The sequence below is a fragment of the Oryzias latipes genome, chromosome 17 (assembly GCF_002234675.1).
Source record: "Oryzias latipes chromosome 17, ASM223467v1".
Lineage (NCBI taxonomy): Eukaryota > Metazoa > Chordata > Actinopteri > Beloniformes > Adrianichthyidae > Oryzias > Oryzias latipes.
Window position 1 is genome coordinate 17,277,859 of NC_019875.2, and position 27,629 is coordinate 17,305,487.

Here is a 27,629-nt window from a genome sequence, read left to right on the forward strand (position 1 = left end):
AAACTTTTAAAAGTGTTTGTAACCCAGCACTGTAGGGGCTAAAAATGACAAGGTCATCAGCATACATAAGATGATTAAAGGTCTGACATCCAACAACACACCCAGTTTTGCACAGATTCAGAAATTACTTTAGTCGAAATTGCCTTTTTTGTTTTAATTTGTTTGAGGATTTTACCAAAAAGTGTTTTAAATAAATTTTTAATTTGACTATGACCTTTTTTGAATATGAAAATTCTCCAAAAACCAAATCAATTGTTTTATAAAAAAACAATGTTCCAGTCAACGTTGATCATAACAACCCATAATGATGTCCTTTTCTGAAAGTTTTAATGTTTTTCCAGTTTTATATGACTGAATTTTATTTCCAACATCAAACGACAAATTAATTATTTGAAGTCTAACTTGTTGACATACCAAACCATTGACAATTATATGCGTCGTTTTTTTTTTTAAATCAACCACTCTGGTTACATTGTAATTATTATAAAACTATTTTAAAACACACGTCTAAAATCTTGGAAAGAATTTGATTTAATACAAATGTCATTTGTTTGAAAATTAAGTTGCATTAGCAAGATGCTGACCAGACAAGTTAAAATCCTTATAAATCTCACTTTAAATTTGATTAAAGAAAAGAAATACACATCATACCCCCATAAATACACTTAAGTACAAACAAATTGGCAAAATTTAAATCACTACCAATTTTCTATGTTTTTTTATTGCTTGTGATTATTTTTTTTTAATCGAATAAGTGGTGGGTTTAAAGCACCTTTGACAAACAATGCAATTTGCTTTATAAAGATGTTTAGTGTTTACTCCAACCAATATTTATTATCCTCAAAACAAAAAGAAAATGCCGATTGACTTATAATTTAATGAATGTATCTCTAGGTCCTATTTTTTCAGAAAAATATGGATTGGCAAGAGCCAAGAGGAAAGCAAAAATAATCTGGAGCTAAATTTTATTACAATAATTTTAAGACATTCCTGGAAGTGATTTTATTAAGTTCCACAACTACACACATTCTTAACTATGAAAATGTAAAATTATCATTGCATAGTTTACATTATTTTTCATATATTCATCATGAAAAGATGCTCTGCTTAAGCTGGAATTTCACTCAACACATGTAAATGTTTTACAAGCAACTCAAAAGTAACATGCATGACTATAACATAACATAAACATGCAGACATGAGCTCAAAAATCTCACCATAAAACATTTATGAAATAATTTCAACCACAGAATCAAACTGCTAAAGTTGATGAACCTGCAGATAAAATTCTCTTATACGCTGAGGATTAGTTGCTGATTCCATTACTAAAGCGCGTGCAGTCTAATTTAATTTTACACCATGAAATTCTATAAAATTCAGAGAAACAGCATTGTTATGACTTTTGTTACATGACAGTGCATTCAAACTTTTATTTGCTTTTATTTGATCAAAATATATCTACAGATCTTGGAATGATAAACTTTATTTATTTAATTTGATCTTCCATTATTTGGAACTCAACTACACAGGTTGAGTTTTTTTTCCTAAAAGTTTCAACACACTTATCCCACGGAGAAGTTATTGTATGACAGCTGGATAGGCTTCACCACCCACGAGTGGGGGTCCACTTCCCCAGCAGATGTCCGTCACTATGAATATGATAGACAGGATGCATCATGGCTGTTGCACACGACTGCAAAAAAGAAAGTTACATAGCAAAACTCAGATTGAAGAACATCTAAAGTAATGTGTACAGACTATGATAGCATCACTTAAAATAACATATTCAAGTTTAGCTGTCAAAGGCCGTTTCTGCTAACAGAACCCTAGACCACTCCGGTTATATCATGATCCATTTTAAAATCGTTCCCAGTGGTCTTTAATTTGTAATTAAAAAAGCTGTAACATTCTCTGGTCTCTGCAGAGCAGAAATTCATTAGAAATTTGCCTCCGAGTTGTAGCAACCCCACTCCCATTTCCGGTCACCCACAACTGAGAACTATCTGTTTACACTCTCTCCCGCTAGCTTACAGACCCTCGAACTACCATTACAGGTGCAACAAAAATGGCGAGCAATACTGGGGCTATCTGGCCGTACAGTTTTGAGCCAGGTGCCGGCTCAGATGACAAAAACAAGATCTAGTCGTCTACAAGTGGATGCATCAGAATGGAGCGTAGCAGGGAGCTTGTGGACCGCCCACTGTATTTTCTACATCACAAATACGATCTATTTCCAGCTGGATTTTTTCGTCTGCGCCTGATTCACAATGATTTGAGAAAAAGGCTCAAAAAAGCAAGTTTAAGCTTACATTTCTTAATATATGTCCTCCATCATGAGAAAATGCCACAAGAACATGTTAAAAACACCCAAAACACAATTTTCATAGGAGTGAACATAATTATCCTTTAGCTATTTAAGCAGTGCTTACATGATAGGGGATCAATGTTAGCAAAGAGCCAAGAGGGTATTTGCTGTAATCCAGTAAACCTGAGATCGGCTCCACTCTTCCATGCTCTTGAGTCATAGACAACAACCTATTGGGGAAAAATCTTAAATTAACTTTGAACTTTGATTAAAATACATTTTTGAAGCAATAAAGTTGCTTTACTTGAGATTTGGATGTCCTTCTATTACAGCGTATCCTGTGGAAAGTTTTCCTGCTCCATCCAAACTGAGGGATCAGCATCACATTAGTTTAGTTCAGTCCAGAGGAGAATCCTTTTCTTCTCCACTGTGCTCCAGATGGATGAAAACACAGACGAAGCTACCTGATTCCACTCCATCCGCAGTCAATCAGGAGCTGGTTCCTGTGAGGACAGTGTCCGATGACTCCTGATAAAACCCTCACGGCCACATCGTCCAGACAGCATGAGCCAATAATAGACTGCTGCACATCTACGACCCACCAAAAGTCAAGTTCAGATCATTGCTGTTACTGTTATTTCAATGGTAAAATATCTACAGAAACATAAACTCACCATAAAAGACATAGTTTCCAGGATGCACCTCATCCAGCTTTGCCATGTCTTTGACTGGGTGACTACAAGAAGGAGTCGACCCGATGCTGGACTTACATGTGATGCCAGCAGCTCTCAACCTGTAAGGATATAAATTAAATAAACACATATCAGGTGGATATTTTTTGTCATTTCTGGGTGTAATATTTCCTCCTTGTATTATAGCAAAGAACAGCATTTTTGTCAAATTGATCTCACTTTTCCATGAAATCCAGAACAAAGCTGGTAGTTTCCTGCGCGACCGCCTGTATTTGCTCCAACCCTTTGCAGGTGTAGGTGTTCCCACAGTGAGCGTACACTCCTGTCAGCTCCACACCCTCTGTCCCAGCAATAGCTTGGGCCAGCTGGAGCGCCCCTGGCTCTGAGTGAAGCACACCGGCTGAAGAGAGATATACCATCATTAGCGCTCAGAGGCCCTGAAATCATGTGATTTGCAGGTTTTCTGCGTATTTACCCCTCCCATTGCCACAGTCCAGCTTGAGCCAGACATGCCACAGGCGGCCGTTTTTCAGTGGCCTCTTTTTGAGCTGGTCAAGGGCATCAGGATGGTCCAGTAGAACTTGGAAAAGATCCAGTTTCTCTGACAGTGCGGCACAGCGCTCCATCTAAGGTTGCATTAACAAAACAGAATTCTCTCCAGTGGAGGTTGAAGAAGCTTTTGAGTTATGAACTACAGTAGAGGAAAAGGCGGGAAAACCTTATCAAATGGGAGACAGTAGGCATAGAGGATGTCATCAAATCCATGTTCAGCATAGAAAAAGGCCTCCGCCAGGGTGGAAACAACTATACACCTCCTGGATCCGGCAGTCATTATGTCTGCACACTCACTGCACGCACGCGCACACACACACACACACACAAGCATTAGATTGTGCAGCTTCAGACATGCATGGAGGGTGTTTGTGCATAGAAGTCGCTGAACCATACAGGGTTTTGTGAGTCTTCATGTGTGGGCGAAGCTGGACCCCCATTTTCTGGCAGCGTTCGATCATTCTCTGAGCGTTTCTCTTCACTTTGTCCAAATCCACAACCAGGGCTGGGGTACACAAAGCTGAGAGGCCCTCCATCCTGACACCACACACGACATGACACAAGTGGTAAGATGCTTCTGCAGGACTCTGCAGGGCTCACACACTAAATTGTGCAGACGTCACAACGTGGATGTTTTTAACAAATCTGTTTTTAATTGTGTTGTTGTGCAGAACTATGTCTGTGCCAATGAGCAGAACAACCAGACTTTGCACCCTGCAACCTTTTAACTTCGCAAGGTAACAAATCTATTTTTTAAAATAAGAAACTATATTTCCAGCGCATGAATACAAAAGAATAAGGGATGGATTTGTAAAATTTAAGCAGAAATAATTGTATATTTACCTTTTTACCCGCAGACAACGAAACGCTAGAAAGTTGTCAACGCGACTCAAACTACGGCGTCCGCAGGAAGCCAAAAATAAGACAACAAAAAAGTCAGTGTCCTACTGCTCAAGTTGTACTTTTTTCGGGAGTAAGAATCGTTACACGTCCATTAAAAAAATGAAAATAGAAAAAGTAGTTTTGAAAGTTTCTACACCTTTTTGGGCTGAATTATTCGTTTTTTCTCTTTGCTAATTCTTCTTGCCTCTCATACTAAGAACTCTGCTGCCCCCTAGCGGACACATGCTTACATTATATTTTCTACTGGCAGATTTTGATTGCTCTGTCAACCTGTTACCTTTCTTTCCCAAATAACTTTGATGTGGGTTCTGATTCATGAATTATTATGTTAATAATGTCTTGAAATCATCGCTTTAACGATGTAAATACTAAATTCTTAAATTTGAGGCATGTTTAACCCAAGTATTTTGACTTTAAAGAGGATCAGAAGAGCCAAGTCTTCCACAAACAAAAGGTATCTTTCAAGAGTATTTGGATTTCTTTTTGGTAAGATGTCAGAACTCATTAGTGCTTTCATTAGGTCTTCTTTGCTTTAAAAACAGAACAATATACCCAGTTGGTAATCTAGCATGAGGGAACTTCTGTTTTTAAAACCAAAGTTTTCTAGATTGTATTTAAATAATTTGGATTAAAAAAAGGCATTTTTTGCTAAATGTGCTGCAATTAGGAGTTATAATACAATCATATTTTTCAACAATAATTCATTTCACTCAACTTAATAATGTGAAACAGAACAAAAATGACAGTGTCACAGGAAACAAGCCTTCACCTATACTAATCATTTTTTCATACCAACATAGAGATCAAACTAAAACCAAAATTTACCAAACTAACCAAACTTGTGACATTTTTCTAAATTAGAGTCTGCTGTCAAACTATTTCCAGATGTTAATATAAAAAAACATTTGACTTTACAAGTCAGACATGAATAATGCATGGAATTCTAAAAATGTGCGGCTCCACATAAATCACAGAGTCTTAGGGGTGTCACAATGTTAGACTTTATTTTGACAGTCTGTGTACAAATTTCTTTCTTTCATGTTTGTGTTCACATGGGTGGAACTGATGTACCTGAAAAGGGGTTATTTGTGTCTATTGTGTTCCTGAAGACAGGTGTAAATCACCATACACCCTGAAAAACTATAATAATTACAGCATATAAAGAAATAAAAAAAAAATTGAAACCCTCATATGGCTTTTTTAAACCCCTAGCACCTTTAAAGTAAATAGTAACTTTAAAAAAGAGAGATTGTGTGTCTGAGACTTACTGCAACAAGTTTATTTTACAAAAACAACAACAGAAAATCTGTTATACTCTTGCACCTTTTCTTTGTTGAAGGAAATGATTTCTGAAGTATTTCGTGTGTTTGTGATTGAGTACTGGTCCTGCCTTTGTTATTTTCTTTGCTGAATTTTCCTTTCTCCACAACAACAGAATATGCAACCGTCTCAGTGCCTTACATCCAGGAGTGATAATGACCACAGAGTTTCGTCTCTGTGTGTGTTTTCTCTGAAGGAGCTGGTCCGACGCCATCTCATGACCTCCACAGCTCTGCAGTTCCTCACTAGCATATCCAGCGGACGAAGCGCTCAAAGAAAGCAGGTTTGTTCAGCATGCTGTAGTCATCCCCCCTGAAGATGGCTGACGTGTCGCCTAGTGACACCTTGTGTAGCACCTCCTCATCGGTGTCACTCCCCATGGCGATCACCGTAGGAATGCCCTCTGCTCTCTTCATGGCACTCACGCCCTCCTCCAGCTGCTCTGTGGCTGTGATGCCGTCAGTGATGAAAACAAACGCCACCTCCGCGTTGCGGCGTGACAACCGCCGGCCATCCTTCAAACACAGCGATGGGTGATCAGTTTAACACTTAGGGAAATCAAGGCGTGGGAAAAGATTGTGTGGCTCAGAAAGTCACACTTTTCAAAATATTCAACTTTTTTTTTTTTAGATATTAGCTTGTATTCTCTTTTTAAATGATAGTTGGATTTTTAAAGTGAAAAAAGCAAAAAGAGAAGAAATTATTTCACATAATTTTATATATCAGAACTAGTGGTGGAGAGGAGACACAGTGTCTGCCTTCATCCTTTGATCTGACTCTGAATCCTGAATCAAGTGTTTGCTCTTCTTCTGCCACAAACTGAGCAGGACTTTCAAGTGACTGCTTTTTATCTTGAAAATATAATTGTTTCTTTTTTGTCAGTAAGTAAAGCAAATGTCAATTTACACAGTAAAAGTAAAAACAAAAATGTTCTGACTATGGCTAGTTTTGATACTTTAAGATTATTAAGACTCTATTGTATTATCTTTACAAGATCAATATTGAATTTAAGGTACAATTTTGAAAATGCAATTAACTCATGGCTATGACTTCTGGGTGTCCAAACCATTTGCAAAGAGGCCCAGATTTGGTGATTAGGTGAATATTACTGTGAACTTCCTGTTTAAAGACAATGCATCATTCTTTCCCAGTTAGCATGTCTTGTGTCGTAGTGCCTCTTGATGTGGAACTCCTTGAAAACAGCCACAATCTCTTGACTTATTAGACAGAAACCGATGTTTTGTATTCCACTGAAAATATCCCCCAATTTCCACGTGTTGCTGTCCACTATGATTTTTTAAATCTGCAGTCAAATTGTTAAAAATGAACTAGAAAGGGTTATCTAGTGTTGTTGGCCTTTTGCATAATTTAGCCAACCACAATCAAGAAATCATACACACAGTTTTTAGAAAGTGCTGGCGCTGCATATTATCGATTCTATGACAGGAACCAGGGGCCTGTGGGTCGCAAATGGCCTATTGGCTTAACTTTAGATATGCCTGCTATAAAAAGAGTACCGAGGGTCCTAGTTTTCTCTTTTTATATGTATCTTGGTTTAGTAAAGACATGAATAATAACTGTTTGGTGATTATTTAGTCACAGAACTATGTCATACCTGTTTGATCACCAGGTTGTTGACAGCATAGATGATAGCACTGCCCAGAGCCGAAGAGGAATCCATGTAGTTCACATTGGCCAGTGAATCTGAGATGACGCCAAGCTCGTGAGTGAGCGGAAACTCCACCTTCTGTTCTACAGGGCTGCCGTACTGCAGCAAAGCCAAACGGGCTCTCCTGTCGTCTGTGGCGGTGTTGGCCAAGGTAAGACGGCGTGCCACGTTCTCGATGAACTCTTTGGCCCTGCGGTGGTTCTCCAAGCCCATCCTCTCAGAACCATCCAGCAGGAAAACGATGTCCACTGGCCGCTGGACACAACTAGCTACTGCAGGCTCTGGAACAGATACACAAATGGATAGGATGGGATTAATGAACTAAATCTGAAAAACTGATTGTCAAAAGTTTAAACTGAAAAAAACAAACAAAAACAATACTGTAACTTTTTGATTTCTCATTAATTTAAAGTCATCATTTTTTATCAAGACAAAACAGTTTGAGTTTTCTACATCATATTTATTTTCTGTATTAAAAACTAGTATTTTACACAAAACAGTTTGTTTACATGAACTTGTTGCAGTCACAGATCTGATAATGTTTGGTTACTTTAACTTGTCAGGCCAAGCCACATGCAAAAAAGCATGCACCAGAAGACAAAACAGTCTATTTAATCAGTAAAAAACACACAAGCACCAACTTCTGACTGAGACACTGTGATATGCACGTCTAAAACCAGTCATTTTCCACATGGAATGGCTTGTTACACACAGAGTTGAAAAACATAAGGGTTGTAACCATGGATATGTGCAAAACAGGCAAAGAAATGAGTGATTCACTAAGCTTGTGATTCATAGTGGAAACGGTTCTTCATAATACAAACACTGTGCAAAAAGTTGCATGAATGGCTCCACAGTCGCCTCAAATGAAGGCGGGTTGCTCACTTTTCTATTTTTATGGTATTCCACTATGGTGGAAAAAACGATATGGATATGCTGGTAAAACACATTCTCTTTCAGATCACACTAAAAGTTCATTCAGAAATGACACATTTTCCCATCATACACCTTTTATTAAAAAGGCTGTTTTAGTCTACAACCCCTTGACTGTATATGAGAATTGGACAGAGGGACTCCTCAAGAAGCCAAAGTCCCAAAGACTTCTATTGAGAAATAAACACAGCTGTTACTCAGATATTCTATTTGTCAGAATAACCATTCTCACTCTGCTACCTTTTTTTTTAAATGTTCTTAATAATCCACATTTTCTATTAAATGTCTTCTTTAGTGCAAGTTATTTAAGTTATAAGCTGGTCAATCAGATGTCTCAAAGATTGTTGTCTCACGTCGAATGTTCGAAACATTTCATTCTCCTGAGCCTGGTTTCTAGTGGTAGGGGTGTGACCCTCCAACAAGCTCACTCCTGATTGGTGATATCTGTTGCCATAGAAATATTGACTCAGAGCGACTCGGACCTTACTACCTCACTGAATTTGTCTGGCTCTAGCATGGCCATGTCCGTATTGCAAAAACATGGCAACTGAATTGACTACATTTCGTTGGAACCGGAAGAAAACCATTTTCTGTGGGTGACGTCACAGTTGCTTGGTCCAGTTTTCATATACAGTCAATGCTAGAACCGCACATCCCATCATGCAGTTCCTTTGCATGATCCCACATGGTGTATTGCACCTGCACAGGAAAATGAAATGCCCGATATGTTGATGAAAAAAAATAATTCTGCTGCATCTGTAAGGGCGAGGTAGCGTGGTTAGCATATTAGCACTAGCAGAGCATCAGCGCTTTCTCTGGGTCTCCCATTATGTCTCCATAGACATATTTGAAGGAGTCGACGAACAGCTGGGTCCACTGCTGTCTGTCCGTTCCCTGGCTGAGTTTGGCTCTCTGGGCTGTGTACACCATGGTTGCTATGCCAACCCCATACTGCTGCTCGCTCAGGCCGTTCAGCATACTGGTCACACCCTCCAAAGAGGTGGGGACCAACGAGGGGCTGCCTTCTTCTGCCAGAGCCGTCCAGGGGGATGGGGCTAGCCCCATTTTGATGCCCCCACCTGCAACAAGCGGGTGGAATAACATTGTGGGCAGGGTCCCACAGACGCTTTTTTCAAAGCCATGCTGGAGCCACAGCAGTTTGTTTTAAAATGATCCCTCACATCCTCTTGATCGCATAAGTAAAACTGATATTAATACTTAAAAAATATGGAGGGTGGATAAAACCACAGTGCACCAAACTCCTTTACATGGTTCAAAACACAGACGTAGACATAGAAAAAGACAATGTTGCAGTCAGCTTGCAGACAGATTAATTTAAATGGAATTAAACCAAAAAAATCTGGTGCAGCAAGAAGGAAACATATTCACGTAGAAGGTAACAAACCAAATGAAGAAATCTTACCGGATTTGCATGGAAGATCGGGACATACGATGACAGGATCTGGCGAAATTAGAAAAAACATCAATGAAACATGACCATAGATGATATTTCATAGTCCATTCAACAAACATGTTGCACACCAAGCCTGTCCATGGTGTGAATCTACCTGGGCAGAGCACAGTCTCAATCTTATCGATGAACTCCTCTGCAACGAGGTCGGCAAAGCGCCTCATTCCCGTCACCCTGCCTTCCCTCTGGCAGGCGATGCTGTTCAGATTCTCATTCTCCCCAATCTGATCAAACATGTCTCCAATACCGATGGCACTCACATCAACACTGGGATCTCTGTTCACATGCAGCAGAACATAGAAACACAGACAGAGACAAAAAAAATAAATTCCTCCTCTGGCACAAGTTCAGTCTCAAAGTATAAGCTTACCTGCACAGGTAAGTGAGCAATGTGTCATTATCTCTTGGGTCAAAGCGTCCATCAGTGATGACCACCACGGTGACCTTGGCCTTAGCCCTCCGACTGTCCCTGATCAGGTTGTCGTAGGCATATTTCAGAGCAGATGGAGTCCATGTTCCTCCTGCAATCCACTCTAAACGTTTCACTTCCTCCTGGACAGCAGAGATAACACATCATTAGCAAAGACACACAATGTGTCATAACTGGCGAAAAAGCCCTCTGCTTTTCATTCATTTTACTTGAGGACCTAAATGGGAGCCATTCAATTAAGCACTAAATAGATATATAAAAGAACCCTGTTTATCTCTGAAAATGATCAAAAATGTCAAACAAAACTGTATTTTAGCACAAGTAGCTTTCAATACTTAAACGCTACTTATGCTTGAGTGGAAAAAAACATGAAGCTGAAGTGCTAACAATGCTAAGAAAATTAAATCTTCTGCAAAACTGAATTTCAAAAGAATTTCCATTGACTTGAAACCACATAAAAAGACAAATTGCTTTTAGGAACATCAAAGTTAACACCATTAATAAAATCTATCAAACTAACACTCATCACTTATAATGCAATGACCCAGCTTTTTAAAATGTTCTTTTTATCGACCTCATGAACCAACTTCTAAGCATTAAATTAACACAAAACAATGCATTCATAGCACAAATACCTTAAACTGCTCTAGATTTTTTTTCTGAAACTGTAATTGGAGGACTAGATAACAAAACACTACTAGTTTGACAGTGTTTAAAGGAATAAAAATTAAACATAAAAAAACTTTGAAACAAACTCAAAAGATGTTCATTTTATGTAGTGTTCATCATTATCCTGCTAAAATGCTGTGCTGCAAGTTGTACTTGAGTTAGGCTCTTCTGAAAAGACACAGGATTTACACTATGTCCACCATTCTCAGAAAAGATTACATGAAATTCTACTCTTAGCTTATTGCATATTTTTGAAGTCAACCATTTTTTTAACTAAAAGTTTATTTCTAAAAACTAAAACCTTTTGGCGTCTGATTTAAATTTTAGAATGCAACCAACAACGGCTTTTCTTCTTGAAAAATGTGCAAACTGAACAGCATCTGTCAGTTTTGCATTGATTAAAGTTTGAAGATGGAATTAAAATCTGATATTGCTGCACACAAACAAACAACAATAAAAAATTTGGTATAAAATTTATTTTAAAAGAATTTCTCAGTGAGACCTTGAATGCAGCCAGGGAGTCGATCTTGGAGTCATTAAGGCTGATTGCCTGGAAGGTTCCACTGTGGCTGTACTGAACAACTCCAACCCTCGTGCCTGGGACAATGAGCAGTTATATTAAAGGTTTAAAATTGCTGTAAATTTAGCCCACTGGAAAGGATTTGGGAAACTTTAACAGACATTTCTACCTGTCTCTGAGTCTGGGGATTTGGCAAAAGATCCCAATCTGCTGATTGTGTTGATGACAAAGTTTTTCTCCAGGGTGAAGTTGGTAAGACCCACAGATTCTGAGCTGTCAATTACGAAGACAATGTCCAGAGGTCCACAACGTTTCTCACAATCTGGAAAAGACATATGCAGCAAAAAACAAACAAACAATCTGTTTATTTTTCAATCAATAATTTGCAGGGTTGTAGGGAAAAATCTATTCGGCGATACATCGCAAAATTCATTTGACAATATTTATATCGATTTGAAATGCTGTTAAGACGATATTCATTTAATTATTTATGGGCGTCCTTCAGTGCCTGACTCTTGTTTTCCACTTAAACCCCCCACCGCTAAAAAAACACGGATTGTGGTGCTTTGTAGTGGGCTCAAAAAAGAACAAGTGAAGCGGTGAAGCAGTGCACCTGCGCAGCGGCTCATGCATGGAGCACCAGCCAAAACCTCACAGCAATAGATTCTAGTTTAGCGACCTGATGAATCAGAGTGTTGTGTACAACGGTCTGAAAAAAGGCCAACGTCGCGGTGATGAGCGGTGAAATCCGTGTTTACTTCCACGTGTGAAGCACTGCAGTGCAGACGGTCATGTAAATAAAGCGTCTTAGCCACAATGTTAAAAATAAACAGCACTTTATTTCCTCAATCATACTTTTAGAACGTTATTGGTTAAGGCACATTCATTATATATTTATTTTAATACTGAAAAATATTTTGTTTTGGAAATCAGACAATGTTGACTGTTCTAAATATTATTATAAATATTATTATTTTAATGAAAGCACTATGAGTTTGCTTTTGTAAAAGCAATATGAGATATTATTACAGTGAAAGGCGTGTTGATATTTAGGTAGAGTTTTTTCAAAGACATACTCTTAAAAAAAAGAAAATGTGTTCCGATACAATATCGCAATATGTATCGTATTTTGGCACGCGTATCAGGATATGTATCTTGCCGATACACACCCCTAATAATTTGATGCATGATGGCAAGGACACTTACCACAGCAGCCGCAGGTCTCTCTAATGTAGGTCATAACATCACATTCCTGCAGGGGGGAAAAAAACAAAAACACAATTGAATTATTATTTCTCTTTAGACAGAAAAATGTCTTTATTGGTAAATAAGATTTACTCACAGTGAGGCCTGGATCTCCCTCTGGCCCAGGATCTCCCTGTAGAAAACAAAACATGCTAAGTCAGATGTTTGCTGCTTGCCTTGGCAATGCGCGACCACTTTCAATGAAAATTAATTAAAAATTAAATTAAAATTAAATCACACTATCTGTCACACACCTAGGTGTGTGAAATTTGTTCTCTGCATTTGACCCATCCCCTGGGGGAGCGGTGAGCTGCAGACACCGCCGCGCTCAGGAACCATTTGGTGGATTTAACCCCCAATCCAACCCCTTAATGCTGAGTGTCAAGCAGGGAGGCGTTGGGTCCCATTTTTAAAGTCTTTGGTATGACTCGGTATTTACACGTGTGTAAATGCATGTTTTCGGGTTTCCGCATTCAGAACTCCCGCATTCATGTGTAGGTACCCTAGTTTCTACGACCATTTTTGGGCTCTACATACAAAACCTGATGGCAATTGAACGCGTGAAGTCAAACCAGTTGAACTTTGGCCAATCAGGGACTCAGATTTGGTAGTGACACAAGAGATGCCGTCCCCTTTTACAGTTTTTCTCAGTTGCTTTAGTACAATTCTCAGATCAGAATGAAATTCCCAAAACTATTTGTTCAATCTTCACATCATGATGTCACTTGTGCACATCATATAAGCAGTTTCTCACTTCTTTGAACAAGTTGCAATTGCTTTGGTACATCCATGCAAATGATTATGTACAATTCTCTGCTCTTTGCTACATTATCAACTGTTTATGTCATGTTGATCGAAATGTATTATATAGTTCACTGTGCAATAGTCTTACTCCTCAAAACACCTAGTCATTAGTTCATCGTATAAGTCATCAACTGCAAAATGGTTGACCAAGTTGTCACAATGTGACCAACATTTTTCGCTGCATTGCAAGAGAGGATATTCGCTGTGATGTGGATGAGAATGTGTGGCCTAACAAACAAGGAACGACATGAGGTGTAGGAAGACCACACCAATTCCTACTGCACTGCCTGTACTGTTGTACAGAATATTGTCCTATCCTTTTTTTCCCTTTGTGTTACTGTTTGCAGTCGGTTTTTTCTATGTTGGTATGACATGGTCTGTTACAGTTTTTCTCAGTCGCTTTAGTACAATTCTCAGATCAGAATTGAAGTTTGCAAATACGTGTGTGCATTTCTCCAAACAATTTGTACAAACAGCAAAACACTATGGATTTCTTGCAAAAGCCTGTAACTTGTTCAAAATCTTTAGTTCATCGTTCAAAACTAAGTCTTTATGTCATTGAACATGTCAGTGCCATCAGAATGTCAAGTCCTTGTGTCATTGTCTACGAACAATACAGTCAAATTACTTAGTCATGTTGTCAATATAACTGTGTACTTTAGAGGGAGGTTCTGATGTAAACTATGGCTAAAGTTTTGATGACAATTATTGTAAAATGTAAGTTACACCTTTTTTGTTTGATTGGAAGAGACTGGACAAGATTCACATTTACACTTTTACTGTTCATTTTGTAATTTGTTGGCAGACCATGTCATACCAACATAGAAAAAACCCACTGCAATTACAACAAGTTTTTCATGTGTCGTAACAGAACTGTGACAAAAAAATCCTGGGGCAAGATTAGTGACATTTGCACCACTTTGACATTTCCCACCACATCTCTTCCAACTGCAGGCACATGCATTAGCATTGGTCCAGTGTGAACATGTAAAAGTCAGGGCATTTATTGCATGATCCCGCTTCAAATGCCCATAGCTCAAAAAACAAAGATTTTGTGAAATTTTTATGTATTTACGTCTCGCCCAGCTTCTCCTCTCTGTCCTCTGGGTCCTGGCTCCCCCATAGATCCAGGCTCCCCCTGATTAAAACAGAGATATTAGCAACTTTTGAACTTAAACAAGAGACTGATGACAAGTTAATTTTTTTCAAAAGCCTCCTACTGGTTCTCCTGGACGTCCTTTATCTCCAGGTCCACCTTTTTGACCACACTCTCCTCGGCTGCCACGAGGTCCAGGATTGCCTTTCTCTCCCTTTTCACCCTGGAGATAAGCAAGAAAGTTTTGAAGTAAATAAATGTTCTACTACCCAGCTTTGAAACATCAGATGGGTTAAGTTTTTATACCGGAGGTCCTCTTGGTCCTGGATAGCCAAAGCCAGGTCTTCCAACGTCCCCCTGTGGAGGTAAAAATGTTTAGATGAAGACGTTGTGGGCTGTAGAACTGAATCTGACGCGATAGGTTCTCACTTTTGGTCCAGGTGGTCCAGGTTCGCCTCTTGGTCCTGCATCACCAGGATCTCCTCTCGTCCCCTATGGTTTAGTCAAGGTTTTTGAGAAATCTGAATTAGGTCTGTCAAAGAAAACTCTTAAAGTTAAACCCACAATAGCCTTTACTTACATTCTTCCCAGGACCTCCTGGTTTCCCTGCTGCTCCCCTGGGACCTGGCAGGCCATTGTCTCCCTTTTAGTATATAAATGGTGAAAACAACAGCAGATGAGTGGGTAAAGTTCTCAGAGACACATGTTAAAATAAAAATGAAATGAAATAATTCCTTCAACCTTTGACCCTTGGATTCCTGCTTCACCTGGAAGTCCTCTCAAGCCCTCAGGCCCCATTTCACCCTATAACACAGTAAAATTCAATCAGTAAAGTTCTTGGTGTCTTTGCAAAAAGTATTGAGATTGTAAATAGAAGTGAATACCTTTTCTCCCGTGGGACCTGGTGGCCCACGAGCCCCTTTCTTCCCATAGTCTCCTCTCCTTCCCTAGAAAATATTAATCATTGAGACCAGAAGATCATGGTTTTCATGCAATTAAACTTCCAGTTTCTGGAACTGCACTCTTTTATCAAAAACAGTGGGGCAAAAAAGTATTTAGTCACCCACCAACTTTGGAATTTCTTCCACTCATAAGATGAGAGAGGCCTGTAATTTTCATCAAAGTTAAACCTCAACTATGACAAACAAAATGAGAAAAAAAATCCAGAACATTACATTGTCGGATTTTCAAAGAATTTATTTGTAAGTTATGGTGTAAAATAATTATTTGGTCAATAACAAAACTTCAACTCTTTGCCCAGGCAGTTTGTTTGGGATCATTGTCATGCTGAAAGACCCAGCCACGTTTCGTCTACAATGCCCTTGCTGATGGAAGGAGGTTTTCATTCAAAATCTGACGACACATGGCCCCATTCATTCTTTCTTTTAAATGGATCAGTCGTTCTAGTCCCTTTGCTGAAAAATAGCCCCAAAGCAGGATGTTTCCACCCCCATGCTTTGCAGTAGGTATGGCGTTCTTTGGAGGCAAGTCATAACAATGTTTTAGTGATGCAGGAATATGAGTCAATTGATTTTTCACTTCAAGATTGGAGTAATTCCCTAAGTTTAATCAGGTTTCTTCAAAGGTTCCTAAAAAGTCTAACTAATCCAAAATACATGAAGCCAGAATTCTCATAAAAAATTGCAGGACTGATCATTTATTTCAACCTTAAATTGCTCTTTGATGACCTCCTGTTGGAACATGAGATGCATTACATCCCACAGGGATTTCATTATTTTCTACAAAGTTCTCCAATCTCAGGATTATTTAACCCTAGAGTGTTAGTTAGCCCTATGGCCGTCACTTCCTGTTTTATTTTGAAGGCCTGTCTTTTCTGTCTTCATTTCCAGTTCCTGCTGTGTGATCTGCTTCCTCTTTAATGTGCTCCACCTGTGCCTCATTGTCTTCCCTATATAAGCAGTGCTCTTTTCTCAAGCCAGTGCCAGATTGTCTTTCTTTCCCTGTGAGCAATCCAGCCTTAATCTCTCCAGAGTTCATAGCGTAATTTGTTCCTGATTCATTCCTCTTTTGGATGGCCTCCTGAACTTATATTAAAGACTCTGATTCTGCCACTCCCTGACTCCACCATTGTGTCCACCTGATATAGAGAACCCCCAAAAATGTTTCTTCTAGGCTTTTAAAATTGATTTGACTTTTTTTTTTTCATTTTGGGAAGCAAAAATTTTTAGTTGCCAAAAAATATATAATAAAAAAAAAATTTAAACAAAAAATAAATAAATCGAAGGACCAGTCAAATTTGACCTTGTGGGAAGGGTTAATAAAGAGCTTGACCACACCGTAACCTTTTGCTAATAGGTTGCTCTGCAGCAGGAATCTATTTTTAAATCTCTTTGTCTGAGTTACTGACATGCTTCCCATACCCAGCGCACAGGCCACAACACAAAGACACTATGCACACTTATGACATTTTTATTCTTTTGTGATACATGCGTGAAATACGTTATTCATGCGTAAGTGTTTCTTGCGTTCGTCATTCGTAGATGTGCGCAGATGTCCATCGAGGGTTTTGGCCGATAATTTTGAGCCGGTAAACATTTTTGGTCGGTTGAAAATGACGCAGTTTACGCTCACTTTATGTAGTTTATATGCAGTTATTATGTATTTTTGCAAAATGCAAACGCCAGTTTGTGGCTTTCCACGACCGTTCCACATATTTCCACGTATGTCTAACGGACATTTCACACATGTAACACTAATGTATCATTTTATATCACATATCACTTTAAAATTACGTACTTGATACACGAATCACGAATAAATTGGATATAAAAGTGCAGTAATCCCACACAGTTCGTGTTCTACGTAGATTTACGTGTTCTTTACGTGGTTTATTCATACTTCTTCCGTGGTTTTCACATGGTTCATTTGGGATTCATCAGTGAAAATTTCACATTAAGACCACGACCTTTTTCACTTTTTCCACATATTTTCACTTGTGACCAATTTTCATCCATGCAATATACGCAAAATGTACGTAGTGGCTGTGTGTCACGGCCTTGAACGTGGCATTAAAGGGAAGTCCTGAGTTTATGTTATTATGATTTTTGTTTTCTCTGTACTATAGGCAGGACCGTCATACAACAATGGTTAGAAAACGATACATCATGTTTTACATTAACTAATGAAAATAATAGAAACTGGAACAAAAAGACGATGGCACACTATTTGGATATGATAGATAAATCAGAAGTTCTTACAGGCTCGCCTCTGACTCCAGTACGCCCTCTTTCCCCCTAAAAAAAACATAGAAATGAGCCATTAGCTGCAGGTGAATGAAAATATACAGTATGTCAATCAATTTGTCAGGTGTACACATCTTACCCGCCTCCCTTTTTGCCCAGGTAAACCAGGTGATCCAGGACTTCCTCTCTCCCCCTGTAGGTGAGAACCAGAGTTGCAAACTACTGTTTGAAGATCTGACGTTTTGGAAGATTTTTGTTTAATACTCAATTAGCGAACAAGTTTTCCTGGTTTACCTTTGGTCCAGGAGCTCCAGATTCTCCAGGCGGACCAGATCTTCCGGGGCGTCCAGAATCCCCCTGCAGATTATAGCACATTTATAGCCCATAACCAGCACAGATGAGGAATTGTGTTGTAACAGACTCCTGTACCTTGTCTCCATCAGTTCCTAGTGGGCCGCGCTCGCCAACATCTCCAGGGTGACCATCAGGACCCTACCAACCAATTAATTACCCCATGACCACATCTTTAAATAACCACAATGTATAAGAAAAATCCCAATAGTTTAGGTTAAATTTAACATCATACTCTGTCTCCCGAGTCTCCTTTGCACCCTGGAGCTCCAATCCGTCCGATTTTACCCTAAAACCAAGACATTCAAGTTTAATTATGTGTAAATAAGACCTAATAGCATTTTAATTTAGCAGAATAATGCAAAAACAAAACAAGAACCTTTTGTCCGTCTGTACCGTTGCGCCCCGCAATACCAGCAACACCCTAAAAATCAAGGAAAGGGGAAAATTAATGAAAGATCAGCACAGCGTCAAATGACATTAAAACCAAATTTATAGAAAGAAAAAACTGTACCTTTTTTCCTTGACTGCCCATCTCGCCCTGTGGTCAGACAGACACAAATGCTCCTGAATTAGGATTATGTTCATTTTTTATGACTGTTAAGTCTTTGTTGTTAAAAAAACCCTTCATGCTAAAATCTGCATTTATGGATAAAGGTTTAAAGTCACTTCTAGCTCGAAGTCTTACCTTGTCTCCCATTTGACCTGGTTCTCCCTACAGTGAGAAAAAGAGAAAATATTTATGAAAAGAATGTAATCAATTATTAAAGGTTCTAGGTCCAAATGTCAACAGCATAAAAAAAAGACATACAGAAAACATCAAAAATAAAATGGATAAAAAGTCCAAATCAAAGCTGATGCTGGTGTTTGGTGTCTTACTTTGATACCGGGTTGACCAATAGGACCTTCAATACCAGGGTCTCCTGGACGACCCCTTTCTCCTTTTTGTCCTGGCTGACCAATGTCTCCTTTTGCTCCCTGCAGTCAATAAGGAGTTAACATCAGTCGGAGCCGAGGTGAGTGATGTGTTCGGACGAAGGTGTAAAACTCACTTTCTGTCCTCTGTGGCCTTTTGGACCAGGAGGACCGTCTGTCTCCAGACAGGATACTTTGTAACACTGGAGTATGGAGGACACACACACACAAAAACAATCAATTATGATACTAAAACATTGTTACTAACACAACCAAATTATATCAAAAAAATAAATAAATTCGATTAAAAAAAAAAATCCACTAAGTCCCAAAGAAAAAGTAGTTGGGACTCTTTGATACTTTAAAAAGCACTAAAATGGATTCTAATTAAAACAATCAGAATATCAGTTATCATTTACAAGCAGCAATGTTTTTAGACTTTCTGGAATTAAAGGCAACTTGACAATTTGATACTAAAAGGCATCATAGTAGTTGTAGAAGTTATGAAATGCCATGGAGTGCTACTTTTTCATAACTTTAAAATGTGAAAATGGTTTGATTTTAGTTCCAAGCTGAAAAATGTGAAATATTTGATTTTACGATACCACTAACTGCCTGTCAAGTTAAAAAGAAAAACAGTCCCTGACTAAAGATTCTTTGCTCCATGAACAGATCCCTGAGGAACACCACGGGTAAAAAAGGTGAGGAGGAATAAGTGGAGTTCCCCATTCCTATTCCATCTACAAGATGGAAAAGACCTAAATTGCTTTTTTTGGGTCTCACCTCTGTATATGCCACTTGTTTCTGTGAAGACAAAGGAGAGGAGCAAAGTGTAAGTGGACAGCTCAACAACTCTGTTTTGTTTTGTTTGCTTTAAGTCCGTGTTTTACCATTGTCTTGATGATGCGCTCGATGGTCTGGACGTGAATTCTGGCTCCAGAGCTCAAATCCACAGCCATGAACTCATCCCTGTAGACAGAGGCTGGCGAGGAGGCAATCTCCCTCAAACCGGTCTCATCGATGTTCGTAGATGACGCAACTGCGAATATCCGGATGCCCTTATCACGGGCCTCCTCCGCAGCCACTTTGATGCCTCGACAAGGGTTTCCAGTCACGTGGCCATCGGTGATGACTACAGCAAAACGAAGAGCTGAGGGGCTGGAGGGAAACTGATCCATCTCCTCAGACATCTTTTTCAGGGCACAGTCGATGTAAGTGCCCTTGCCTAAATATTGGATCGGTTTGAGTCTCTGGAAAAAGTGAAAAATTAGATACTTGTCAAAGCTTTAGAAATGTCTAACCTATGGCTCTCACAGAGATGGAGCAGCTTGTGACAAATGAACAAAGCTCCTGGGATTTATTTAGACATTTGTGTGAACACTGGGATAAATTGACCGTGCAAACTTTATGCAACCTGAAACCCTTCAAGCCTAAATGTATTTCCTATTGTAAAAACACATTTTCTACAGTGTTTTTTTCTGTTTAAGATGATGCTAAATTAAGTGGAGTCCTTGAATATATGGTATGTTGCAAAATAATGACAGAGTTTTCAATTTTTTGCTACGAGAGGAACTAATGTATAAAACAGCAGCCTTTAGGTTTGACTCAACTCCATATCCTTGATCTTTTTAGCTGCAGGCTCGGCTAAACCCGTGACCCCGATGGAGAAAGCGGGTTCAGAAAATGGATGCTCACATTAAGGAAATCAGTATTATTTCCTATGCGGCTGATAATTCTTTGTGTCTGGGAAAAGTGAAGTCCTCCGGTGTTCCACTTGACTCGTACAACGCCTCTGAGTTCTTCATCTTGCATGCGTTTCACCAGCTCTGCAGTGAAGCTCTGCAACAAGAAGACAAAAACACACCATGGATTAGATGCAAAGATGAGAGTTTTATTTTGGTTGAAGTTAAAAACCTAAATAGCCGAGGAAGGATGGTCCTCAGACGCTGGAACCAGACTGAACTATAGCATTATGTAAATAAATTGAAAACATTGTTGATGCAGACGTAACAACATGCAGTTGTTGCATGTTAATATAAATAATGACATTTCATTTACAATTATTGATCAGCACACAAAATCTGAAGGTTATGGTCTTTTCCTATTTCTTTAAAGTCCCACTCTAATCATTCTTTGATCTATTGCAAATATGTAGTGGTCTTCTAATTAAGAATTTGCTATTTTCAAAAAAAAAAAAAAAAAGTTGTGTCCACACAGTTTCTGCAAAGTGGCAACAGTTCATTAGAAATTTGCCTCTGAGTTGTGGACGGGACTGTTGGCACGGAGCAAGCCCGCCCCCGTTCCCCTCCCTGTTGCTGAAAGCTTAGAGCAGGGAGCTTGTGGCCCACCCTGCATATTTTTGATGCCACAAATATGATTGGTATTTTGTCATCTGCTCCCGATTCACAACAAATTGAACAAAAAAAATACTCAGTTTAAAGTGTTAGAGGAAGGGGTCATCTCAAAACCCTGATCGAAAAATGGGAATAGAAATTGTACGAATGTTAAAAAACTCTGCAAATAGTGGGACCAAAAATCCTAAATTTATCAGATTTTGCTTGACCAAAAAAAATTAGTGAGTTACTTTTCATATTTAAAGCTCAAAGTCAAATTGCAGTAAAGTTATTCTTCAAAAAGCACATTTGGAACTCTTCGAAAAGGGTTTTAATGAAATTAGAGGATTTATAACTTGTTTTTATGAATATAATGACTTACGATGTTCAATGAAAACACAATTAAACACTAAAAGTAAAAAGCTGTGACAATCTCTTTGCATCTAACAAAATACCTTTTGTGATTCTGTCTTTTTATATTTATTTACTTTTTTTAATAATTATTTTACATGTATTTTTCTGCATGCTTGCACCAGGGTCTGCTTATTTGTGATGTAACATAACACATAAATGTAATATATTGCATATTTGGGAATGAATAGATTTTGAATCTCTTAAATCTTTTTTTCTAACATTTCTGTCCTCGTGTTTTCATTACATAAAGCAACATGTAAACATGCGCATTGTAAAAACTGCTGTGCTGCACTTACTAAGAATTGTGGGACTGAATTGTTGCTCGTTTTTTTACAAGAGATTTTAATTTGAAAATCATCAGTTTAGGCAGTTCTAAAGTGGCTAACATTTTGTTTCGGTTAGACCGGCATGGTTTGAATTCTGTTCATTGTTCTATTATCCCAGAATACCTTTAAGATTTAATGTATTTCAGTTGTTCTCCTAAATTCACAGCAGTTTTTATTGTTTTTGTGATTTTCTTCATTGCTTTTATCTCTACGTTGTGGATCTATTTGTATCACCAGGGGGGAAAAAACTTAGCACCTCAAACATTTCTGGAACAGGTATAAAAAAACATTCTATGATAAAAAAAAGAGTAAAAGTATGAAGGGTGTGGAACCTTAATGCTCTCCACCAGCGCTCCTGGGGGGGACTCCTGCAGGGCGATGGTCTCAGATGTGTCTATGGTGAAGTAAACGTCTATGGGACATTCATTCTTCCCTAGACAGAACAAGAAAGCAAACAAATCAGCAACTCTGTGGATGAATAAAAAATGCTGGTGCGTTTTCCGTTAGGAGAGCGGTTCACGTCGGCTGCACTCACGGCTGCATTCTGCTTTCTGAGCGCGAGTCAGGGCTCCAAAAAAAAGACAGAGAATGAAGGCCTCCAAACCAGGCATCCTTCTTCTCTCCTGTCTGCTTAAAAACAAAAGAAAAGGTAAAGATGCTTTCTGTATGAAAGTATGAAAATAGAGGTGTAATCTGAAAGGGTTTACATGGAACAGTGTCATATTTCATATTTCATGGAATGTTTGGAGATATAAATACAAATGTAATTTAAAAAATTTGTACTTTGATTTGAAGAAAATTATCATGAAACCTTAGCAAGATGAAAATCATGATAAATGAGAATAAGAAAATGTTTTGAGCACAACTAATGTTATTGAATGCTACATTGTTTACATCTACATTTTCTCCATCACACATCTTACATGAAGCAGATTAAAACTGCTGACATATATCAAATAAAAACTGGCAAAACTGCATTATGGATGGATGGATGGATGGATGGATGGATGGATGGATGGATGGATGGATGGATGGATGGATGGATGGATGGATGGATGGATGGATGGATGGATGGATGGATGGATGGATGGATGGATGGATGGATGGATAGATAGATAGATAGATAGATAGATAGATAGATAGATAGATAGATAGATAGATAGATAGATAGATAGATAGATAGATAGATAGATAGATAGATAGATAGATAGATAGATAGATAGATAGATAGATAGAAACTTTATTGATCACTTTACTCATCACACAGGAATTACACTCAGTAAATAAAAAAACATTGTTAAAACACATGATAATTTAGCCCCAAAACACCCCAAACCCAACAAGATGAATTAAAATTGATTTAAAAATGACCATCTCATAGAAAATCGGAATAATTCGCGTGAGTTTCACAAATTAGAGCACTGTTCATTTACTGGTGTCCGTGTACTGAAACCCACAGAGCAGCTTTTTTGTTTTGTTTTGTTATTCATTAAATCGACCTTAAATCTTGGAATTGAGCTGCTTTTTTGGAATAAGTGATGTTGTGTCTGCCACCCGTCCACAACAGGAAGACGAGTTCCTGACTTCTTTTTTTTAATTTAACTTGTCCTGTTCAACAGGTGAGCAAACAGGAATGAGCTGAAGGTCTCTTGGACACATTTTCCTGTTACATTATGGGGTTATGAATCTTTGGACACACATTTGAATAAAGCCCTTTTGTATTTGAGGCTAAGCTTTATTTATATTCTCCCTAGCGTGGCTTGTCTGCAGCTCACTGCTCCCCCAGGGGATGGGTCGACTACCCATACCAATACGACTACAGTTCACACGCACAAGTATGCATACAAACCAATTTATATAAAGCATTTCATTCTGTCATACACTTGATTTGTGTAAAGGTGAGCTGACACCTGTGTACAGGTGAGTGTTTATGTTCCACTGTGGTGGACGATGGAATGTAAAGGGAGGGAGAGTGCTCGGTCATCCACACCCAACGCCAAGGAGCAGGGGGGGCACAGACACACGCACAGTGCAAGTTCAGCCTGGCCAGAAGAATGACCCTCCCACCATGTCAGGGGGCCCAACACAGGGCGTCGCCCCCAGAGAGCCCCTTCCCAGCCCCAGACAAGCAGCCCACCACCACCCGCGAGATCTAAGCATCCCCCAACCCCAGGCAAAAACCAGAACCCCCCAAGGGAGACCCACCCCACGCTCCAGGCAACCATCTGCCAATCAAGCAGGAGGTCCGGGAGAGAGCAACGCAGGGGCGTCCCACCCCCCATCCAAGAGGAGAACGCCCAAGAGAAGTGGGGTCCCACATGGGCCAACCAGGCTCACCCACTGTAGGAATTTTGGAGAGGTCCAGCGCTCAAGTGCAAGGACCACAACCCGCACCACAGCGACAGGGACACCCCCAGGCTCAGATCAGAGGTCCCACCTTCCTTGTGTAATGTATGTGTGTGGGTGGGTGTTGGAGTATATATTTGTGGCACAAAAGATGTGTGTAATAAAGGGCGCAGTTAAAATTGGCAGGTAGGGCAGTGAGAGGACATCTACTGATTGCTTTTTATTGTTATTCATTAAATCTGCCTTAAATCTTGGAATTAAGCAGCTTGTCTTAGAATCAGAGATCTTAGATCTCAATCTTAGAATAATGTTGTGGAAGACGAGTTCCTGACTTCCCCTTCCTCCCCCTCAGACTGTGAGAAAGCTCCTTCTTAAACCCAAACTGTTTACAAAATCTTAAATTAATATACAGAGTATACTTTTTTGTTCAAGTTTGTTTTTTCCCCAATTTTTTTTTACAGAAAGAACTTTCATTCTTTTTATTCAGCACCTTTCTGAAGAAGAACCATCCATGGTGCACCCCACTCTATGCCGACTGTGGCTGGGACAGGCTCCAACAACCCTGTGACCCTGAAAGGGATTGAATGGGTTTGGAAAATGGATGGATTTTATGGAATATTTTCTAGGAGTGTTTACGACAGTGACAGGTACATGCATGAAAATTTTGTTAGATTTATGTGGACAAACGTGGAACGGTAGTGGAAAGCCACCAATTTGTGAATGTATCTTGCAAAAATCACGCACAATCAGGCAAAATTTACAGAATAGTTGTACATAAACTATGTAAAATTTGCATAAACTGCAAAATTCTTAACAACCCAAAATTTTGAACAGTTCAAAACCGAATTTCCTGTTGATGGTTATCTGCGCACATCGATTAACGACGAACGCAAGAAACACTTGTGATTTATGTATATCACTCATTTTTCACAAAAGACCAAAATTTCATGGAAGAAAAATGAGCGAAATGTTGACATAGGTGTTCATTAATAGGGATCCAAAATTCATGACTTGATCGGGAAGACACTCCACTGCCAGAACCCGGAGGTTTACTTGTTGGATTATAAAATTAATGTTTACTGTGACAGGTTTCATATTTTTCAGTTTTTGTCTCTTTTAAATTGAGTTGAACTAACTTTGGTAAAACTAAATTAAAATACATGAGATCGTCTACTTTTGTCTAAATATCTTTGCTAAAGCTCGGCAGGTATTTTGAGGAACAAACGTCTTTCTTTCGTTTTCTTTGGTGTTAAACACAAAAAAAAGCTTTCTGTGAACATTTGTTTCAGACTGCTCCCAGTTTCCATACAGTTTCCTTAAAAACTCAACCAAAATGTAAAACTCTTTCTAACAGATCACTGAGATCACTGGGAAAATGTCATGAAGCTGAACAGACTGTTTGTAGAAACAGAAAGAATGTTATTTGGTTTAAAAGGACCTTAATGACATTAAAGAAAATCTGACGAGGCGTCTGTTTACATCTTTGTAAAGGACAAGACTTTTTCTTAGAAAGTTTGTGACAGTGTGGGTCCGATCTTTTCCCCAGAATTCCAGTCATTTTCATGACATCACATCATATTTGAAATGACTTTACCTTACATCTGAGACAAACTGGCATCAAGTGCCAAAAAATGTGTGTCACTGGGGAGAGGACATCCCACTTACTGATGCTATGATGAGGTAGGTGGAGTTAATTTTATGTTTGTAGGGTTTTTCTCTGCTAAAATGATCCAGAATCCCTTTGGATTGGGAGCTCTAATCAAATCCAAGAAAATCAGTATCAACATCAACCACAGAGCATAACCTGACTGTATATGCCCTCTGCATCCAGCTAAGCAATTAACACAAAAAAACGACAGCAGAATCCTCCAAGACAATCAAATGTTGACTTTTCTGAAGGTGAAATTGAAAAGGTTTTGCTGTAAAACTTCACAGTCTGACCTTTGTATTGGACTCACAATAAAAAATATATACTTATGCATAATGGAATATAAAATGTCAAGAGTTTTTGACTCCGTACTCTTTCATAAGTAAGGCACCACAGTTTGCTGCCCTCTAGCGGACAGGCTGCAAACTCCAGATTTTGCGCTCCTGCAGAAATTCCCTCTGAGTTCCACAGCAGACAGAACAGTAGTATTGAACAGGGGAGATGTTGTTGCTTAAATGATTCATATTTAATGCAACAACCTCTAAAATGACAGATGGAAGAAGCCAGAATGAACAAAAAAGGGAGTTTGTGGAATTTCATTAGAGCTGTTCAGTCAAAAACGGATCCCGTGGAAGTTTAGGTTTCCGTAAGAACACATGATGGATTTAGAAAAATAAATAATAGAAGAAGAGCTGCAAGGAAGACAGGAGTGAAACAGACAAACGTGCAAAAACTTGTGTGTAAAAGCGCACCTTACCAAACCTCTTTGCAATTTCAAACCGTTGTCAGCAGCTGCTCCACAGGTGATTATCTTTTCATCTCAAGAGGGGACATGAATTAAAAAAAGGGGGATGAGGCGGCAGACGAAAGAAAGGAAGCCCTGGATGCGCCTTAACTTGAGCCGTCCGATCGCGCCCTTGTCCCGGTCCAGACCCAGCGACGAGTCCTGATCCCTCCCCCTCCTCCTCGTCCGTGCGCGCCGCTCTCCGCTTGGGGGCGCCCTGCCTCCGCTGGAGCTTGCGTGTGCGCGCGCACGTGCAACAGTGCTGCTGCTGGGGCCATCCGTCAGGAGGGTAGATGCCAAAAGCACAGCTGGATTCTGTCAGTGAGGAATTGAACTCCGCAGCTTAATGTCCGCTAAAGTGACCGCACCGTGGATGCGGCCTCGCCGGGGGCGCGCGGGAGCGTGCGCGTGCCAAAACCAAACATTTAACATTCACTTTAGCTCACCTCAGACATGTGGAGGAGCAGAATGAAATAGAACTGTGTAAAGAAACCTCCAGCAAACTCTCAAAAACACATGGACTTGTAGAAGAGCATCTGGAGGTCTGTTTGTGATTAGAAATCTGACCCAGAGAAGTTTATAGTCAATGTAAACACTCACAGCCTGTTCACCAGTGTGTTTATACCTTTGTAGGTGTTCCACTTATCAGTTTGCCTATTTGAATGTGTTACAAGAGATGGAAAGCATCAATTTTTTTTTT

The 27,629-nt window shown here is 39.2% G+C and overlaps 2 protein-coding genes and 1 long non-coding RNA gene across 7 annotated transcripts; 1 reads left to right on the forward strand and 2 right to left on the reverse strand.

The window, feature by feature from the left end:
- Positions 1 to 948: 948 nt before the first annotated feature.
- Positions 949 to 4,479, reverse strand: LOC101162319 (D-threo-3-hydroxyaspartate dehydratase). The gene is made up of 10 exons (XM_004079023.3): positions 4,393 to 4,479; positions 3,946 to 4,086; positions 3,716 to 3,845; positions 3,473 to 3,623; positions 3,217 to 3,397; positions 2,980 to 3,098; positions 2,770 to 2,896; positions 2,610 to 2,672; positions 2,430 to 2,535; positions 949 to 1,693 (listed from the first exon to the last, which is right to left on the reverse strand). The coding sequence occupies exons 2-10, from the start codon at positions 4,083 to 4,085 to the stop codon at positions 1,604 to 1,606; spliced, it is 1,107 nt and encodes a 368-aa protein (XP_004079071.1). The 5' UTR covers position 4,086; positions 4,393 to 4,479; the 3' UTR covers positions 949 to 1,603.
- On the forward strand, positions 4,041 to 4,485 carry LOC110016868. Its single transcript, XR_002292178.1, has 3 exons — positions 4,041 to 4,115; positions 4,221 to 4,286; positions 4,407 to 4,485. It is a non-coding gene; the product is annotated as an uncharacterized LOC110016868 (long non-coding RNA).
- Positions 4,486 to 5,430: 945 nt separating this feature from the next.
- LOC101162553 (collagen alpha-2(VI) chain) lies at positions 5,431 to 27,091 on the reverse strand. 5 transcript variants are annotated; one of them, XM_020710929.1, is made up of 33 exons: positions 26,903 to 26,964; positions 24,988 to 25,067; positions 22,687 to 22,778; positions 22,484 to 22,584; positions 20,774 to 20,917; positions 19,969 to 20,328; positions 19,862 to 19,882; positions 19,216 to 19,281; positions 19,043 to 19,141; positions 18,852 to 18,878; positions 18,678 to 18,704; positions 18,543 to 18,587; positions 18,399 to 18,452; positions 18,242 to 18,304; positions 18,107 to 18,169; positions 17,952 to 18,005; positions 17,828 to 17,863; positions 15,494 to 15,556; positions 15,351 to 15,413; positions 15,190 to 15,252; positions 15,039 to 15,101; positions 14,916 to 14,966; positions 14,734 to 14,832; positions 14,589 to 14,651; positions 12,807 to 12,842; positions 12,671 to 12,716; positions 11,634 to 11,786; positions 11,447 to 11,541; positions 10,216 to 10,397; positions 9,943 to 10,121; positions 9,798 to 9,836; positions 7,388 to 7,722; positions 5,431 to 6,287 (listed from the first exon to the last, which is right to left on the reverse strand). In XM_020710929.1, exons 2-33 carry the CDS (start codon positions 25,008 to 25,010, stop codon positions 6,018 to 6,020), a joined length of 3,075 nt encoding a protein of 1,024 aa, XP_020566588.1. In that variant the 5' UTR covers positions 25,011 to 25,067; positions 26,903 to 26,964; the 3' UTR covers positions 5,431 to 6,017. The 5 variants fall into 5 exon arrangements, with proteins under 5 accessions (XP_020566588.1, XP_011484831.1, XP_011484832.1 ...); XM_011486529.3 differs by lacking the exon at positions 24,988 to 25,067 and having other exon boundaries at positions 26,903 to 27,091; XM_011486530.3 differs by lacking the exon at positions 24,988 to 25,067 and having other exon boundaries at positions 22,687 to 22,781; positions 26,903 to 27,091.
- Positions 27,092 to 27,629: the final 538 nt, after the last annotated feature.

Coding starts and splice junctions, on each gene's coding strand:
- LOC101162319 (XM_004079023.3), bottom strand. CDS start 4,085: ATGGAGGGCCTCTCAGCTTTGTGTACCCCAGCCCTGGTTGTGGATTTG. Junction 3,846..3,945: donor ATGAAGACTCACAAAACCCT/GTATGGTTCAGC, acceptor GCGTGCGTGCAG/TGAGTGTGCAGACATAATGA. Junction 3,398..3,472: donor GGACTGTGGCAATGGGAGGG/GTAAATACGCAG, acceptor ATCTCTCTTCAG/CCGGTGTGCTTCACTCAGAG.
- LOC101162553 (XM_020710929.1), bottom strand. CDS start 25,010: ATGGATGGTTCTTCTTCAGAAAG. Junction 19,883..19,968: donor AGCGCATCATCAAGACAATG/GTAAAACACGGA, acceptor TTGTCTTCACAG/AAACAAGTGGCATATACAGA. Junction 12,717..12,806: donor AGGGAGATCCAGGCCTCACT/GTGAGTAAATCT, acceptor TCCCCCCTGCAG/GAATGTGATGTTATGACCTA.